The sequence below is a fragment of the Chiloscyllium punctatum genome, chromosome 9 (genome assembly GCF_047496795.1).
Source record: "Chiloscyllium punctatum isolate Juve2018m chromosome 9, sChiPun1.3, whole genome shotgun sequence".
In the NCBI taxonomy this organism is placed as follows: Eukaryota; Metazoa; Chordata; class Chondrichthyes; order Orectolobiformes; family Hemiscylliidae; genus Chiloscyllium; species Chiloscyllium punctatum.
The window spans coordinates 75,945,406-75,959,813 of record NC_092747.1 but is presented as its reverse complement, the minus strand read 5'-3'; the positions used below and the strand labels follow the sequence as shown (position 1 = coordinate 75,959,813).

The 14,408-nt window shown below is 40.2% G+C and overlaps 1 protein-coding gene across 6 annotated transcripts in view; it reads left to right on the top strand.

The window, feature by feature from the left end:
• The window catches only part of fam76b (family with sequence similarity 76 member B), a 79,206-nt gene extending 65,490 nt beyond the window's left edge, over nt 1-13,716 (top strand). For all 6 annotated transcript variants that reach the window (XM_072577853.1, XM_072577852.1, XM_072577851.1 and 3 more), the window contains one exon: nt 10,332-13,716. In XM_072577853.1, the coding sequence (XP_072433954.1) occupies nt 10,332-10,421 (90 nt within the window). In that variant the 3' untranslated portion in view covers nt 10,422-13,716. The remainder of the gene's footprint in view (nt 1-10,331) is intronic.
• The last annotated feature ends 692 nt before the right edge of the window (nt 13,717-14,408 follow it).

Sequence of the window (14,408 nt, the reverse complement as noted above, 5' to 3'; positions counted from 1 at the left end):
TGCAAGGAGTATCAGAAATAAGGTGGGTGAACTTAAGGCGTGGATCGGTACCTGGGACTACGATGTTGTGGCCATCACGGAAACGTGGATAGATGAGGGACAGGAATGGCTGTTGGAGGTTCCTGGTTACAGATGTTTCAGTAAGATTAGGGAGGGTGGTAAAAAAGGAGGGGGGGTGGCATTGCTAATTAGAAATGGTATAACGGCTGCAGAAAGGAAGTTTGAGGGGGATCTGCCTCTGGAGGTAGTATGGGCTGAAGTCAGAAATAGGAAAGGTGCAGTCACCTTGTTGGGTGTTTATTATAGGCCCCCCAATAGCAGCAGAGATGTGGAGAAACAGATTGGGAAACAGATTTTGGAAAGGTGCAGAAGCCACAGGGTCGCAGTCATGGGCGACTTCAACTTCCCAAATATTGATTGGAAGCTCTTTAGCAAGTAGATTGGATGGGGCGGTGTTTGTGCAGTGTGTCCAGGAAGCTTTTCTAACGCAGTATGTAGATTGTCCAACCAGAGGGGAGGCCATATTGGATTTGGTACTCGGTAACGAACCGGGACAAGTGGTGGGCTTGTTAGTGGGTGAACATTTTGGTGATGGCGACCACAATTCTGTGACTTTCACCTTGGTTATGGAGAGAGATAGGTGCGCACAACAAGGAAGTTTTTACAATTGGGGGAAGGGAAATTACGATGCTGTAAGACAGGATTTGAGGAGCATACGTTGGGAGCATAGGCTGTCAGGGAAGGATGTGGTGGAAATGTGGGACTTTTTCAAGAAGCAGATACGACGTGTCCTTGATATGTATGTACCGATCAGGCAGGAAAGAAATGGTCGTGTGAGGGAGCCTTGGTTGACGAGGGAGGTTGAATGTCTTGTAAAGAGGAAGAAGGAGGCTTACATAAGGTTGAGGAAACAAGGTTCAGACAGAGCAGTGGAGGGATACAGGATAGCCAGAAGGGACCTGAAGAAAGGGATTAGGAGAGCTAAGAGAGGGCATGAAAAATCCCTGGCGGATAGGATCAAGGATAACCCCAAGGCATTCTATGCGTATGTGAGAAACCTGAGAATGACGAGAACGAGGGTAGGTCCGATCAAGGACAGTGGTGGGAGACTGTGTATTGAGTCGGAAGAGATAGGAGAGGTCTTGAACAAGTACTTCTCTTCAGTATTTACGAACGAGAGGGACCGTATTGTTGAAGAGGAGAGTGTGAAACGGACTGATAAGCTAGAAGAGATACCTGTTAGGAAGGAAGATGTGTTGGACATTTTGAACAACTTGAGGATAGACAAGTCCCCCGGGCCTGACGGGATATATCCTAGGATTATGTGGGAGGCAAGAGAGGAAATTGCAGTACCGTTGGCAATGATCTTCTCGTCTTCACTGGCAACTGGGGTGGTACCAGGGGACTGGAGAGTAGCGAATGTTGTGCCCCTGTTCAAAAAAAGGGAATAGGGATAACCCCGGGAATTACAGGCCAGTTAGTCTTACTTCTGTGGTAGGCAAAGTAATGGAGAGGGTACTGAGGGATAGGATTTACGAGTATCTTGAAAAACACTGCTTGATTAGGGACAGCCAGCACGGATTTGTGAAGGGCAGGTCTTGCCTTACAAGTCTGATTGAATTCTTCGAGGAGGTGACCAAGCATGTGGATGAGGGTAGAGCAGTGGATGTAGTGTACATGGATTTTAGTAAGGCATTTGATAAGGTTCCCCATGGTAGGCTTATGCGGAAAGTCAGGAGGCATGGGATAGAGGGAAATTTGGCCAATTGACTTCGACCGGTTAGCCAGTTTTCTATCCAGAGAGTGGTGGTAGATGGTAAATATTCAGCATGGAGTCCAGTTACAAGTGGAGTTCCGCAGGGATCAGTTCTGGGTCCTCTGCTGTTTGTAATTTTTATTAATGACTTAGATGAGGGAGTCAAAGGGTGGGTCAGTAAATTTGCAGATGATACGAAGATAGGTGGAGTTGTGGACAGTGAGGAGGGCTGTTGTCGGCTGCAGAGGGACTTAGATATGATGCAGAGCTGGGCTGAGGAGTGGCAGATGGAGTTCAACCCTGCCAAGTGTGAGGTTGTCCATTTTGGAAGAACAAATAAGAATGCGGAATACAGGGTTAATGGTAGGGTTCTTGGTCAGGTGGAGGAACAGAGGGATCTTGGGGTCTATGTACATAGATCTTTGAAGGTTGCCACTCAGGTGGATAGAGTTTGTAAGAAGGCCTATGGAGTATTATCGTTCATTAGCAGAGGGATTGAATTCAAGAGTCGTGAGGTGATGTTGCAGCTGTACAGGACTTTGGTTAGGCCACATTTGGAGTACTGTGTGCAGTTCTGGTCGCCTCACTTTAGGAAAGATGTGGAAGCTTTGGAGAGGGTGCAGAGAAGATTTACCAGAATGTTGCCTGGAATGGAGAGTAGGTCGTACGAGGATAGGTTGAGAGTTCTCGGCCTTTTCTCGTTGGAACGGCGAAGGATGAGGGGTGACTTGATAGAGGTTTATAAGATGATCAGAGGAATAGATAGAGTAGACAGTCAGAAACTTTTTCCCCGGGTACAACAGAGTGTTACAAGGGGACATAAATTTAAGGTGAAGGGTGGAAGGTATAGGGGAGATGTCAGGGGTGGGTTCTTTACCCAGAGAGTGGTGGGGGCATGGAATGCGCTGCCCGAGGGAGTGGTAGAGTCAGATTCATTGGCGACCTTTAAGCGGCATTTGGATAGGTACATGGATGGGTGCTTAATCTCGGATAGAAGTTCGGCACAACATCGTGGGCCGAAGGGCCTGTTCTGTGCTGTATTGTTCTATGTTCTATGTTCTAATATCTAATGTCAACCTTGCCCTTACTCATATGTTGCTGAAATGTCTTTGTCTATGCCTTTGTAGCCTCTCAACTTTACTGTTCGATGCATTCTTGATTGGTATCCCACTTTGTATCCTTTTATGAATGTGATGTCACCCATATCTTAACTTGTAGCAAGTCCCATCAATCATGTGCTTGCTGGCCTTTGTTTGCTTCTGTTCAAGAAGGTATTGTCTTTAAAATTCACACGCTTACTTCCAAAATCCTGTGGCTTCACCACTCCCTGAATTTTTAATCTCTGCTAGCCTGACTTGAAGTTCTAATTTTGTCCCCTTGACAATTTGTTCATTCTGCCTTTGTTTGCTTGGGCTTTGAACTCCTGATACCCTCTCCAGAATATTACTTTTTCTACTTTCTTAACTGAGCTTATGGTCAACTGATGTTTCTGTGCCACTCTTTTTGGGCTTTTTTTTTACATTTAACGTACAATACAAATATGTTTTGGTTGGAGATGTAAATCAGGAAGAAGCCTCAATTTGGTGCTTCTGATAGATTGCAAATAGCTCAGTCTGATCTTTGTTTTTGGCTCTGATAGTCATGATGTTTATGTGGTGGAAATGAATTTTGGATAAAGGTGAACCTCAGGATGTTGATTATGAGGGGTGTTTGATGAAGGTGATGTTAATTTGTTCAAGATGCTTCTTGCCTTGAATTCTCGTTTGACACTTGTTTAGACCTCACCAAGATCTTGTCTGGGTCTCCTGTTTTTGTTCTGCTAACCTTTTGGAGGAAAGCTTATTGATGAAGTAGTAGATGATATGCAGCCAAAATGCTACCCTGAGAAACTCCTGAAGAAACTATTGATAAAATTGCCTCAATAACCACAATCATTTACTGGCATGCTCTACTCATTGCTATCATTTAATGAGTGTTATCCATAAGTATCTACAATGAACTTATGAGCTTTTTTAAAACCGATTTTGAATAAATCATTTAGTTAAATTGAACTTTCAAATTTATTTTCCAGTTTGTTCCATTACTTTTTCAAAGACTTTAAAATACTGATTACCAAATGAGAGCACATGTCTTTCAACTTCTGATGTACTGGCTGCACGTTGGGAAAACTGAAAAATGCACATGTTTAGAGTGTACGCTTTAGAATCATTAGAGTAATACAGCATGGAAACGGGCCCTTCAGTCCAAACTAGTCAATGTGACGATGGTGCCCACTTAGCTTGTTCCAATTGCCTGCATTTGATCCTTTCCCTCTAAATCCTTCCCATCCATGAACCTATCCAAATGTTTTTTTTAAATGTTGCTATTGTACCTGTCTCAACCACTTTCTCTGGCAGCCTATTGCACGTAAGCACCACACTCTGCGTGAAAGTTGCTCCTCAGGTCCTCCTCAAATTTTTCCCCTCCCACCTTAAACCTGTGCACTCTCTCTCGTTTTCAATTTCCCGTCACTGAGAAAAAGACTATACGCGTTCATGCTATCTATCCCCCTCCTAATTTTATACACCCCAATTAGGTCACCCTTCATTTTCCTACATTCCAAGGAATAAAGTCCATCCTGGCAGCATCCTCATAAATAGTCTTTGCACTCCTTCCAGTTTAGCTATCTCTTTCCTGTAACCAAAACTGGGGTGGCACGATGGATCAGTGGTTAACACTGCTGTATCACAGCACCAGAGACCCAAGTTAGATTCCAGCCTCTGGAAACTGTCTGTGGCGTTTTCTCTGGGTGCTCCAGTTTCCTCCAACAGTCCAAAGATGTGCAAGTTAGGTGAATTGGCTTTGCGAAATTGCCCATAGTGTTCAGAGATGTGTAGGTTAGGTGCGTTAGTTGGGGGTAAATAGAACATAGAAAAGTACAGCACAGAACAGACCCTTTAGCCCATGATGTTGTGCTGAGATTTAATCCTAATGTCAAATATAGTAACTTAACCTACGCACCCCTCAACTCACTGCTGTCCACGTGCATGTCCAGCAGTCACTTAAATGTCCCCAATGACTCTGCTTCCACTACCACAGCTGGCAACGTGTTCCATGCATTCACAACTTGCTGCGTAAAGAACCTACCTCTGACGTCTCCTTTTATACTTTCCTCCTAATATCTTCAAACTACTACTTCTCATACTAGTCATTCCTGCCGTGGGGAAAAGTCTGGCTATTGATTCTATCTATTCCTGTCATTATTTTGTACACCTCAATCAGGTCTCCTCTCTTCCTCCTTCTCTCCAGAGAGAAAAGTCCGAGCTTATTCAACCTTTCTTCATACGGCAAGCCCTCCAGTCCAGGCAGCATCCTGGTAAACCTTCTTTGCACCCTCTCCAAAGCCTCCATATCTTTCCTATAGTAGGGCGACCAGAACTGGACACACTATTCCAAGTGTGGTCTCACCAGGGACTTGTAGAGCTATAGCAAAACCTCGTGGCTCTTAAACTCGATCCACCTGTTAATGAAAGCCAGAACACCGTATGCTTTCTTAACAACCCTATCCACTTGGGTGGCAACTTTGAGGGATCTATGTACTTGCACACCCAGATCCCTCTGTTCCTCCACACTGCCAAGAATCCTGTCTTTAATCCTATATTCAGCATTCTAATTCGACCTTCCAAAATGCATCACTTCGCATTTATCCAAATTGAACTCCATCTGTCATTTCTCAGCCCAGCTCTGCATCTTGTCTATGTCACGCTGCAGTAGTCCTCTATACTATTGACGACACCTCCAACCTTTGTGTCATCTGCAAATTTACTAACCTACCCCTCAACCTCCTCATCCAAGTCATTTATAAAAACTATAAAGAGCAGAGGCCCAAGAACAGCCCTGCGGGACCCCACTCAACACTCACCTCCAGGCAGAATACTTCCCATCTACAACCACTCTCTGCCTTCTGTCAGCCAGCCAATTCTGAATCCAGATAACCAAATCTCCCTGTATCCCATACTTCCTGCCTTTATCAATGAGCCTACCATGGGGAACCCTATCAAATGCATTGCTGAAGTCCATGTACACCCCATCCACTGCTTGATCATCGTTGACCTGCCTTGACACCTCTTCAAAGAACTCAAGATTTGTGAGGCATGACGTGCTCCTCTCAAAGCCATGCTGACTGCCTTTAATCACATTGCTTTGCCAAATAGTCATAAATCCTGTCCCTCAGAATTCTTTCCAAAATTTTGCTGACGACAGACGTAAGACTGACTGGTCTGTAATTGCCAGGGATTTCCCTATTACCCCTCTTGAAAAGAGAAACAACATTCGCCTCCTTCCAATCCTCTGGTACGACTCCTGTGGAGAGTGAGGAGGCAAGTATTCTCGCCAGCGGCTTAGCAACCTCCTTTTCTCGCTTTCAGGAGCAGCCTAGGATACATCTGTCTGGCCCTGGAGACTTATTAATCTTAATATCTTCCAAAATTTCTCACACATCAACTTCATCAATCTTGATCTGGTCAAGATTGTATTCCAGCTCCTCTAAGTTTTCATTTACAACAAGTTCCCTTTCCTTGTTGAAAACCAAAGCAAAAAACTCATTTAGAGCTTCCCCTATCTGCTCAGACTCCACGCATAAATTCCCTACGCTATCCCTGATCGGCCCTACCTTCTCCCTGATCATTCTCTTATTCCTCACGTGAGTAAAATGTCTCTGGGTTCTCCCTAATCATTATTGCCAAGTCTTTTTCGTGCCCCCTCCTGCTCTCATCAGTCCAATTCTGAGCTCCTTTCGAGATAGCCTGTAATCCTCTAAAGCTGTGCTAGATCCCTGCTTCCTCCACCTTACATGTGCTGCTGCCTTCCTTTTGACAAGAAGTTCCTCCTGTTCTTGTCATCCAAGATTCCTTGATCTTACCCCTTCTTACCTGTCTCAGAGGAATAAATTTGTGCATCCCTCGCAACTACTGTGCCACATGTCTGCTATGCCCTTTCTGTGGAACAATTGCTCCCAGTCTGTACTTCCCAACTCCTGTCTGATAATGTCATAATTTCCTTTTCCCCAATTAAATATCTTCCCTTGGTAACTGCTCCTTTCACTCTCCAAGGCTATGCTAAATGTGAGGCAGTTGTGATCACTTTCACCAAAGTGCTCTCCCACCACGAGATCTGACGCCTGTCCTGGCTCGTTGCAGAGCACCAAATCCAAAATGGTCTCTACAAAAATGTAGAGTAACTGGGAATGGGTTTGGGTGGGATACTGTTGTAGGGTTGGTGTGGACCCGTTGGGCCAAAGGGCCTATTTCAGCACTGTAGGAATTTTATGGTTCTATGAAAACTGTACACAACTCTCCAGTTGGGGCCTCAGCAATGACCTGTGCAACAGTATGTAACATAATGTCCCAACTCCTATACTCACTGCCTCGACTGAAGGCCAGCATGCTAAATGCCTCTTTACCTCTATACTTGTGACACTACTTTCAAAGAACTATGAACTTGTACTCCTAAGTCCCTCTGTTCCAAAACACTCTCCAGGACCTTACCATTTACTGTATAAATCCTACCTTGATTTAACTTTCCAAAGTCTAGCACCTCACACTTATCGGTATTGATTTTCATTTGTCAGTCTTCAGCCTACAGCCCCATCTGATCAAGATCCCTCTAATTTTTGTTAACCTTCCTCGCTATCAATGATATCTCCTAAATTAGTATCATCTGCAGTCTTACTAATTGTATCTTGTACATTCATATCCAGATCATTTATGTAGATAACAAAGGTCTGAGCACCGACCACTGTGGGACACCAGCCTGAGAAACAATTACCCTCTGCTTCCTACCCATTTGAGCCAATTTTGATTCCAATTAGCAAGCTGTCCCTGGCTCCCATGTGACCTAACCTTCATGATGAGCCTGCCATGCGGGACCTTGTCAAAGGCCTTCCTAAACTCCATGTAGACAACATTTGCTTCCCTACCCTTATCTATCCTCTTGGTTCCCTATTTGAAAAACTCTAACAAATTTGTCACACGTGACTTCCCTTGAACAAATCGATGTTGACTAGCCCTAATCAGATCTGGACTCTCCAAATGTTGGTTGATCCTGACTGTAGGTATCCTGTCCAACAACTTACCTATCACTGATGTCAGGCTCACTGGCCTGTTGTTCCCTGGCTTGTCTTTGGATGTTGCAAAGGATGTTGCCAGGTTTGGAGGATTTGAGCTGTAGGGAGATGCTGAATAGGCTGGGGCAGTTTTCCCTGGAGTGTTGACCTTCTGTAGACATTTATAAAATCATGAGGGGCATGGATAGGATAAATAGACAAAATCTTTTCCCTAGGGTGAGGGAGTCCACAGCTGGAGGATATACGTTCAAGGTGAGAGGGGAAAAATGTAAATAGGACCAAAGGGGCAACTTTTTCATGCAGAGGGTACGGCTTGAGCTGCCAGTGGAGGCTGGTATAATTGCAGCATTTAATAGGAATCTGGATGGGTATAGGAATTGGAATGTTTAAGAGGGATATGGGCCAAGTGCTGGCAAATGGGACCAGATTAGGTTAGGATATCTGATCGGTATGGATGAGTTGGACCGAAAAGGTCTGTTTCTGTGCTGTATATCTCCTATGACAGATTATCATGCTGTTCTTTAAGGATACCTATTCTCTCCCTAGGGGAAAGTGAGGACTGCAGATGCTGGGGATCAGAGCTTAAAAATGTGTTGCTGGAAAAGTGCAGCAGGTCAGGCAGCATCAAAGGAGAAGGAGAATCGACGTTTCGGGCATAAGCTTATGCCCGAAACATCGATTCTCCTTCTCCTTTGATGCTGCCTGACTTGCTGCGCTTTTCCAGCAACACATTTTTCAGCTATTCTCTCCCTAGTCACCTTTTTGCAATTAATATAGTTAAGAGGACCTCGGGATTATTTTTAACCTTTATCTGCCAGATCCATCTTGTATCCCCTTTTCCCTCATGATTTCCTTCTTAAGTGTGCTTCTACATTTTTTTCTATAGTCATCTAAGGATTCGCTTGGGCCCGATAGCTTAAAGTTGAAAAGTGTGATGCTGGAAAAACACAGCAGGCCAGGCAGCATCCAAGGAGCAGGAGAATCGACGTTTCGGGCATAAGCCCTTTTCTCCCGATAGCTTAAACTCAATGTAGGCCTTCTTTTTCTTGACCAGAGCCCCAAAACCTGCCAGCTTTTCCCTTCACCCTAACAGGGACATACTGTCCCTGGATTCATGAAATCTCACTTTTAAAAGCTTCCAATTTGCCAATTGTTTCTTTTCCTTTAAATAGACTCACCCAGTCGACCTCTGCTAGATTCTACCAAGTGGCACCCCCCCCCTGCCCCCCAAGTTAGCCCTGCTTCAATTTAGCACCTTAACCTGTGGACCTCCTATCTTTTTCCATAACTGTGTTAAAATTGAGAGTTATGGTCACTGAACCCAAAGAGCGCTCTGACTGGCACTTCAGTCACTTTCCTGACCTTGTTTCCCTAAGAGGAGGTCCAGTATTGCACTATCACAAGTAGTGGTCTCTATTGATTTAGAAAACTTTCTTGGACATTGCTGGAAGTTCTTCTTAATTATTGTTAGTATTTGATCAGCTTCAAGTTAAACAATGGTTTTTGTTACTTTGAATTTGTTTGAAAAGTTGAGCACAATAATTTTCAGAAAGCATTTTGAGTAATTTATTGCAGAAATGCAAAAGTGGAGTTACAAGTATTTGCAAAGAAATTCATTGTGCTGAAATAAGCTATTTGAAGAATAATTATACTCCGATGAGCTTCCTCCTGCTTATTCCCGTAATGCTGACCATCTTATTAGTTAGTATTCTCGAGCTTTCTTTTATGTACAAGATAGCCTAAGCCTTGTGGCAATCTCAAGATTTGTAGGCAAATGGTGAGAGCTGTAGCTACGTGGAAAAACGTTTAACATCCCTTTATTAACAGAACAGAGAAATTCTATGCCTTTCAAAAACTTTTAAAATGCCATGTTTGTTAGCTACTTGATCATTTCAGCTGTTATTTTAGTTTTCCTATATGTTAACCCAAATCCTCTCTCTTAAACCTGTATCTGTAGACAACTGAGAAACCTGATCTGGACATCTCTGTGAGGATAACAATGTTGCCTTTTTCATAATTAAACTACAGGGAGGTGCTTGGTTTATGAGCATCCAACTTCTGAACACTTAAGAATGTGATGTCATACAGGAGTGTAATTTTAAATATCCACATTGCAAACATTTCTCATACTTACAAATAGCTACTTTATATTGTCCTACAAATCAACTTGGAAATGGACTCAAGAATGGAAGCCATTTGCAACTTGGGGTCTACCCATATGGTCATTATTCTTTAGATTCGTTATCAACTGTACAACCTTCAAGCCAATTGTTTTGAGTTCCAATACACAAATATAGATGGGAATCTTTTCACTTTTAAATAATTGTTCCATTATGTATTATTGCAGAGGTGAGTTATAAGTGGCCTTTGAGTCCCTCTCTAACCTATTTTTTTTTGCTATTGTGGTACACATGTTCAAATTTAGTAGATACTGTTTAAACTGGTAATTGTATTGTTGCAATTTTTTCATAGGCCAAAAATCGAGAATTAATGAAACAAGTTGCAGCATTATCCAAGGGTAAAAAGATAGAGAAGACTGGAAATGTTCTGCTGTCTCCTTGAAGGGTTCCTTGACATGAAAATATCATGAAAATAAAAGCAAATACTGCCATGGTAGTAGAAGTTACTGTGAAGTCGTTTCATTTAGAAAATGCACCCTGATTGTTTTCCAAGTGGTTAGATTTATTTTTTTTAAACTAGCAATACGAAACTGTACACTTTCAGAGAGGATTAATGATAGGTTATAAAATATCGAATCCCTTTTAATATCACCTTGAATTTGAATGTTTTAAAAAGGGAAGGTGAATGAAGATTAATAAAACTTTTGTCTATTGTAACCTTCTGCAAATTGCCCTATTTCCTTGCAATAAAAATCTAAAGCGTCACTTGTTTTGACAAGGCAAATGTTAGTTTTACAGTAAAACATTTGTACAGAAAATCTGAGGTCTGACAAATTTATTCCTGCTAATTAAGTGTTCCTCTAATTCTGTAAGAAATGTTAGTGGGAACCTGGGAAAGGATTTGTTTATAATGGAGTTCAAAAGTAAAATATAAATTACATTTCCTATTTTGAGCAGTGTAAATACCTTTCTACAGTTTGTCTATAGAATATGCTTTATGCAAATCAAAACCATTAGAATGTATAAAAATGTAAACTGAAGACTCCAATTTGCCTTTGCAGTCAATTTTTCCAATGCTTGTAGAATTCAAAACAGTTGTTGTTTCTGATACATTTAACTGACATTAGAAATGTTTGAGTGGGAAAACTTTTTTTTTCAGCGACATTTCATCTTACTTCCATGTTAATTGATGAATATGTTCCAGCGTATGTACAAAAATTGTTTGTTTCATTGAAGGGTAGTGTAGAACATGCATAATAGATCTGAGATAATTGAGATCTTCCTAGAGGTAGGACACAATTTGTTTTGCATACTTTTCATTGAAGAACAAGTCCACTTATTGATGTCACAATTGTTTCAATCTCCATCCAGAAAAGTCTTTCATTTCTCTTCGTGTACATTAAAATGCAAATTGAGTTAATCCTAACTAAATGTTCTATTGTGAGATCGTACATTCTTTTCTATTTTTAACATCATGGATTTCATCCAGTGTGTGGTTAGAGTTGGATTTGTGCCTTAGAGAAGTTAGCATGAACTCACTCTACACCTTTTTAAAATAAATGTTAAGTTTACAGTGCTAGAGATAAATAATTGCTGTAAAAAGAAATTCAAATTGCGTAACTTTTTTCTGAGCAATCTCGATCATTGTTGACATGATCCTTATACTAATAAGGCTGTAACATGTTCACAGATTTATTTCATATAACTTATATGGCAAGCTGTTCTCTCAAATTATTTCTAACTTAGCTATTTGTATAAAGCAAAAATGCCAATTGTGTATAAAAATAAATTTGTATGATTATTAAATACTTAGCCTTTAATAAGATTTTCATGTAAAGGTGCTATTTAAAAAACAGGAAATGGTCAACATATTTAACTATTGGACTTGTGGTATGATTTGATTTCATTTGGAAAACCTATTCAAATTTTCTACATTTTAATATTTCATACATTTTTGTTAGATGACCTCTGAGTAAAAACTCAGCATTGTCTCAAAATTATTTTTTGTGAGATGGATGGTAACCATATTAGAGGAGAAAGAAAGCAAAATGAACTTCAATAGCATTCAGTCAAATGTGTAATACTTGTGCATATAACAACTTGATGGTTAACAGGCTTGTATAAATAATCTTTTACTTCTGGTTGTAGAAAAGTTCTTTTTATGTACAGCCTTTGTTTACAATTCAATCAATTTGTAATTTAAGAATTCCTACCTGAGCCTTGCATTCTAAAGATTCTATTCTCAGCCATCTTTTGTTGACCAGTATTCTCAACCAGCATGACGTTGAGTAGGTCATTTAAAGCTATGCATTTCAATCCTATAAAAAAAATGTCAACAGTGTAATTTTTTTTGGTGACTGTACAATTCAAGTTTATTTATTCTATCTCAGGCTGATGCAGTTAGTACTTGATAATGTCACCATGCAATTTTAAGAACAGACTTTAAAACTTCTAGCAGATAACTCTTCATAATGGGCATTATAGAAAAATAATTATAACTTTTATTTCAATTTTCTTGATTTCTTAGCAATGTTTGATAACATGTTATTTCACGTACAAGCATGGTTAATCCTAGGGTCTATGAATTACCTCCCCTAGAGCTCATGTATACTTGATTTTAAGAACATAATTTTCTAACCAGTTGATGAGAACACTTTGTATTTTGTGTATAAACAGGAACATATTACAAAATTTGGTAGAACTGAATTGGCAGAATATGTGACTATGTAAATTGTCATCGACCTCTACCAGTAACAGTGCCTTGTCATTCTGGAAGTGTTTAAATTGGCATATGTTCTATAGCTATAATACTACATTACCATTTGTATATAATGCTTTGCTAATGCAGTAGTTTGCTTATTTATAATTCTGCAATTTTCTTTTCAGTGATTCCATGTTTTGAAACTACATTTTAATCATGTAATTCCATGTTTTTTCACAGACTAATTCTAGTTGCATTTTTTTTTTGGTTAATAGTAATCCTTTGTTAAAATAAGCCTTGATCAGATATGTATACAATGTAATTTGTAAATTGGGGTGCATAGAATTCCGACTTCACAGTATTTAAAGTTGGATAGTGAATTTGAATCATGTTTTGAATTTTAAGATTCTAATATTGTTTATATTGTTTTTACCTCCATTTATTACTTGAAAATTCTAAATTGTAAAAAAAATCTGGGATGTATGCTTTCAACAACAGACATAGACTTATGCTTTTTATTTTAATTTGCAAACAAGTCTCCTGTACAAGTGGTGAAACTGCAAGGTCAAATTGTACTGTACTTCATTTTCATGTAACCATAAGTGTAAGCTCATTAAATTGTAATTTCTAATGGAGTAGGATTTAAGTCAAAACTGCCAGTTGTATTTTAAAACCTTTAAACTCTTGTACTTCCTCCCATTTCCTCTTTGAGGAACTGTATACATGCTTGGAATGTGTTCCTTAGAATTTGTAATTATACACAGGAACAATCTGAATTCTATAATCAGATATTGGTCAACTGAAATTTTATACTTGTTTTCTAAATTTGGACAGTTTGAAATAAATCTTGTTTAACTACTTTGCATTTAATGTCAAATGCTGTTTTTTGACATTTCTCCCCACAAATCTTTCAGGTACCAGGTTCTACTGTGGTCTGTCACTGTTTAACACATCCTGGTAATTGTGATTAAATTGTAAATTACCCATATGGGCTCTGAAACAAGTTGATAAATAAATGTCACAGATCTGTGACGGATTCATGAGTTTATGCAATGAAGAGCTGTTAGAATAGAAATATCTTGTGTCTTATCTGGCTTAACTGATCTCGGCACAGACACTTCGTGATTGCAATTGCTGAATTAGGGAAAAAAAATTACATCAATGTTACTCATGTTCTGAGAAACCCCAATGCTTCAAGTGCAGAACTAAGATTTGGTGGTTGTGACTCACTGGGGTAGTGCAGTGGAAAGAGTTTTACTATTCTTTGGTGTCATTAAGTGGGTGAAAATTTAATTAGGCCACCAAATTGCCCCAATTGTACTTAGTTGCATAATTCAGGTTATGAGGTTTTCCTATTCCCAAGAAAATCTCAATACTGTAACCTATCTATATTTAACCCATTGGAAAAAAAGTAGTCCAGTTGAATTGCTAGTTCAAATTGAATATACTAACTGCATAACTGAAACTTTACCCCTTTTAACAATAACTACTCACATGCAGATGGGCACAAAGGGAGACAAGAAATGAACATAGTGGATGGAGAGAGCAGTTTAGAGGAAAGCTGGGAGACAGCAGCAAGCAACTAAGGACTTTTTTCTCTCCTTTCTGTGTGGAGGAGTAAGACATAAATACATTTTGCATTTCAAAAACACACATCCCTGTACAGAGTTTTACATGTTGGTCACTCAGTTGGCACAGCATCATCTTCAAGGTGGTGCAAGTACTGAG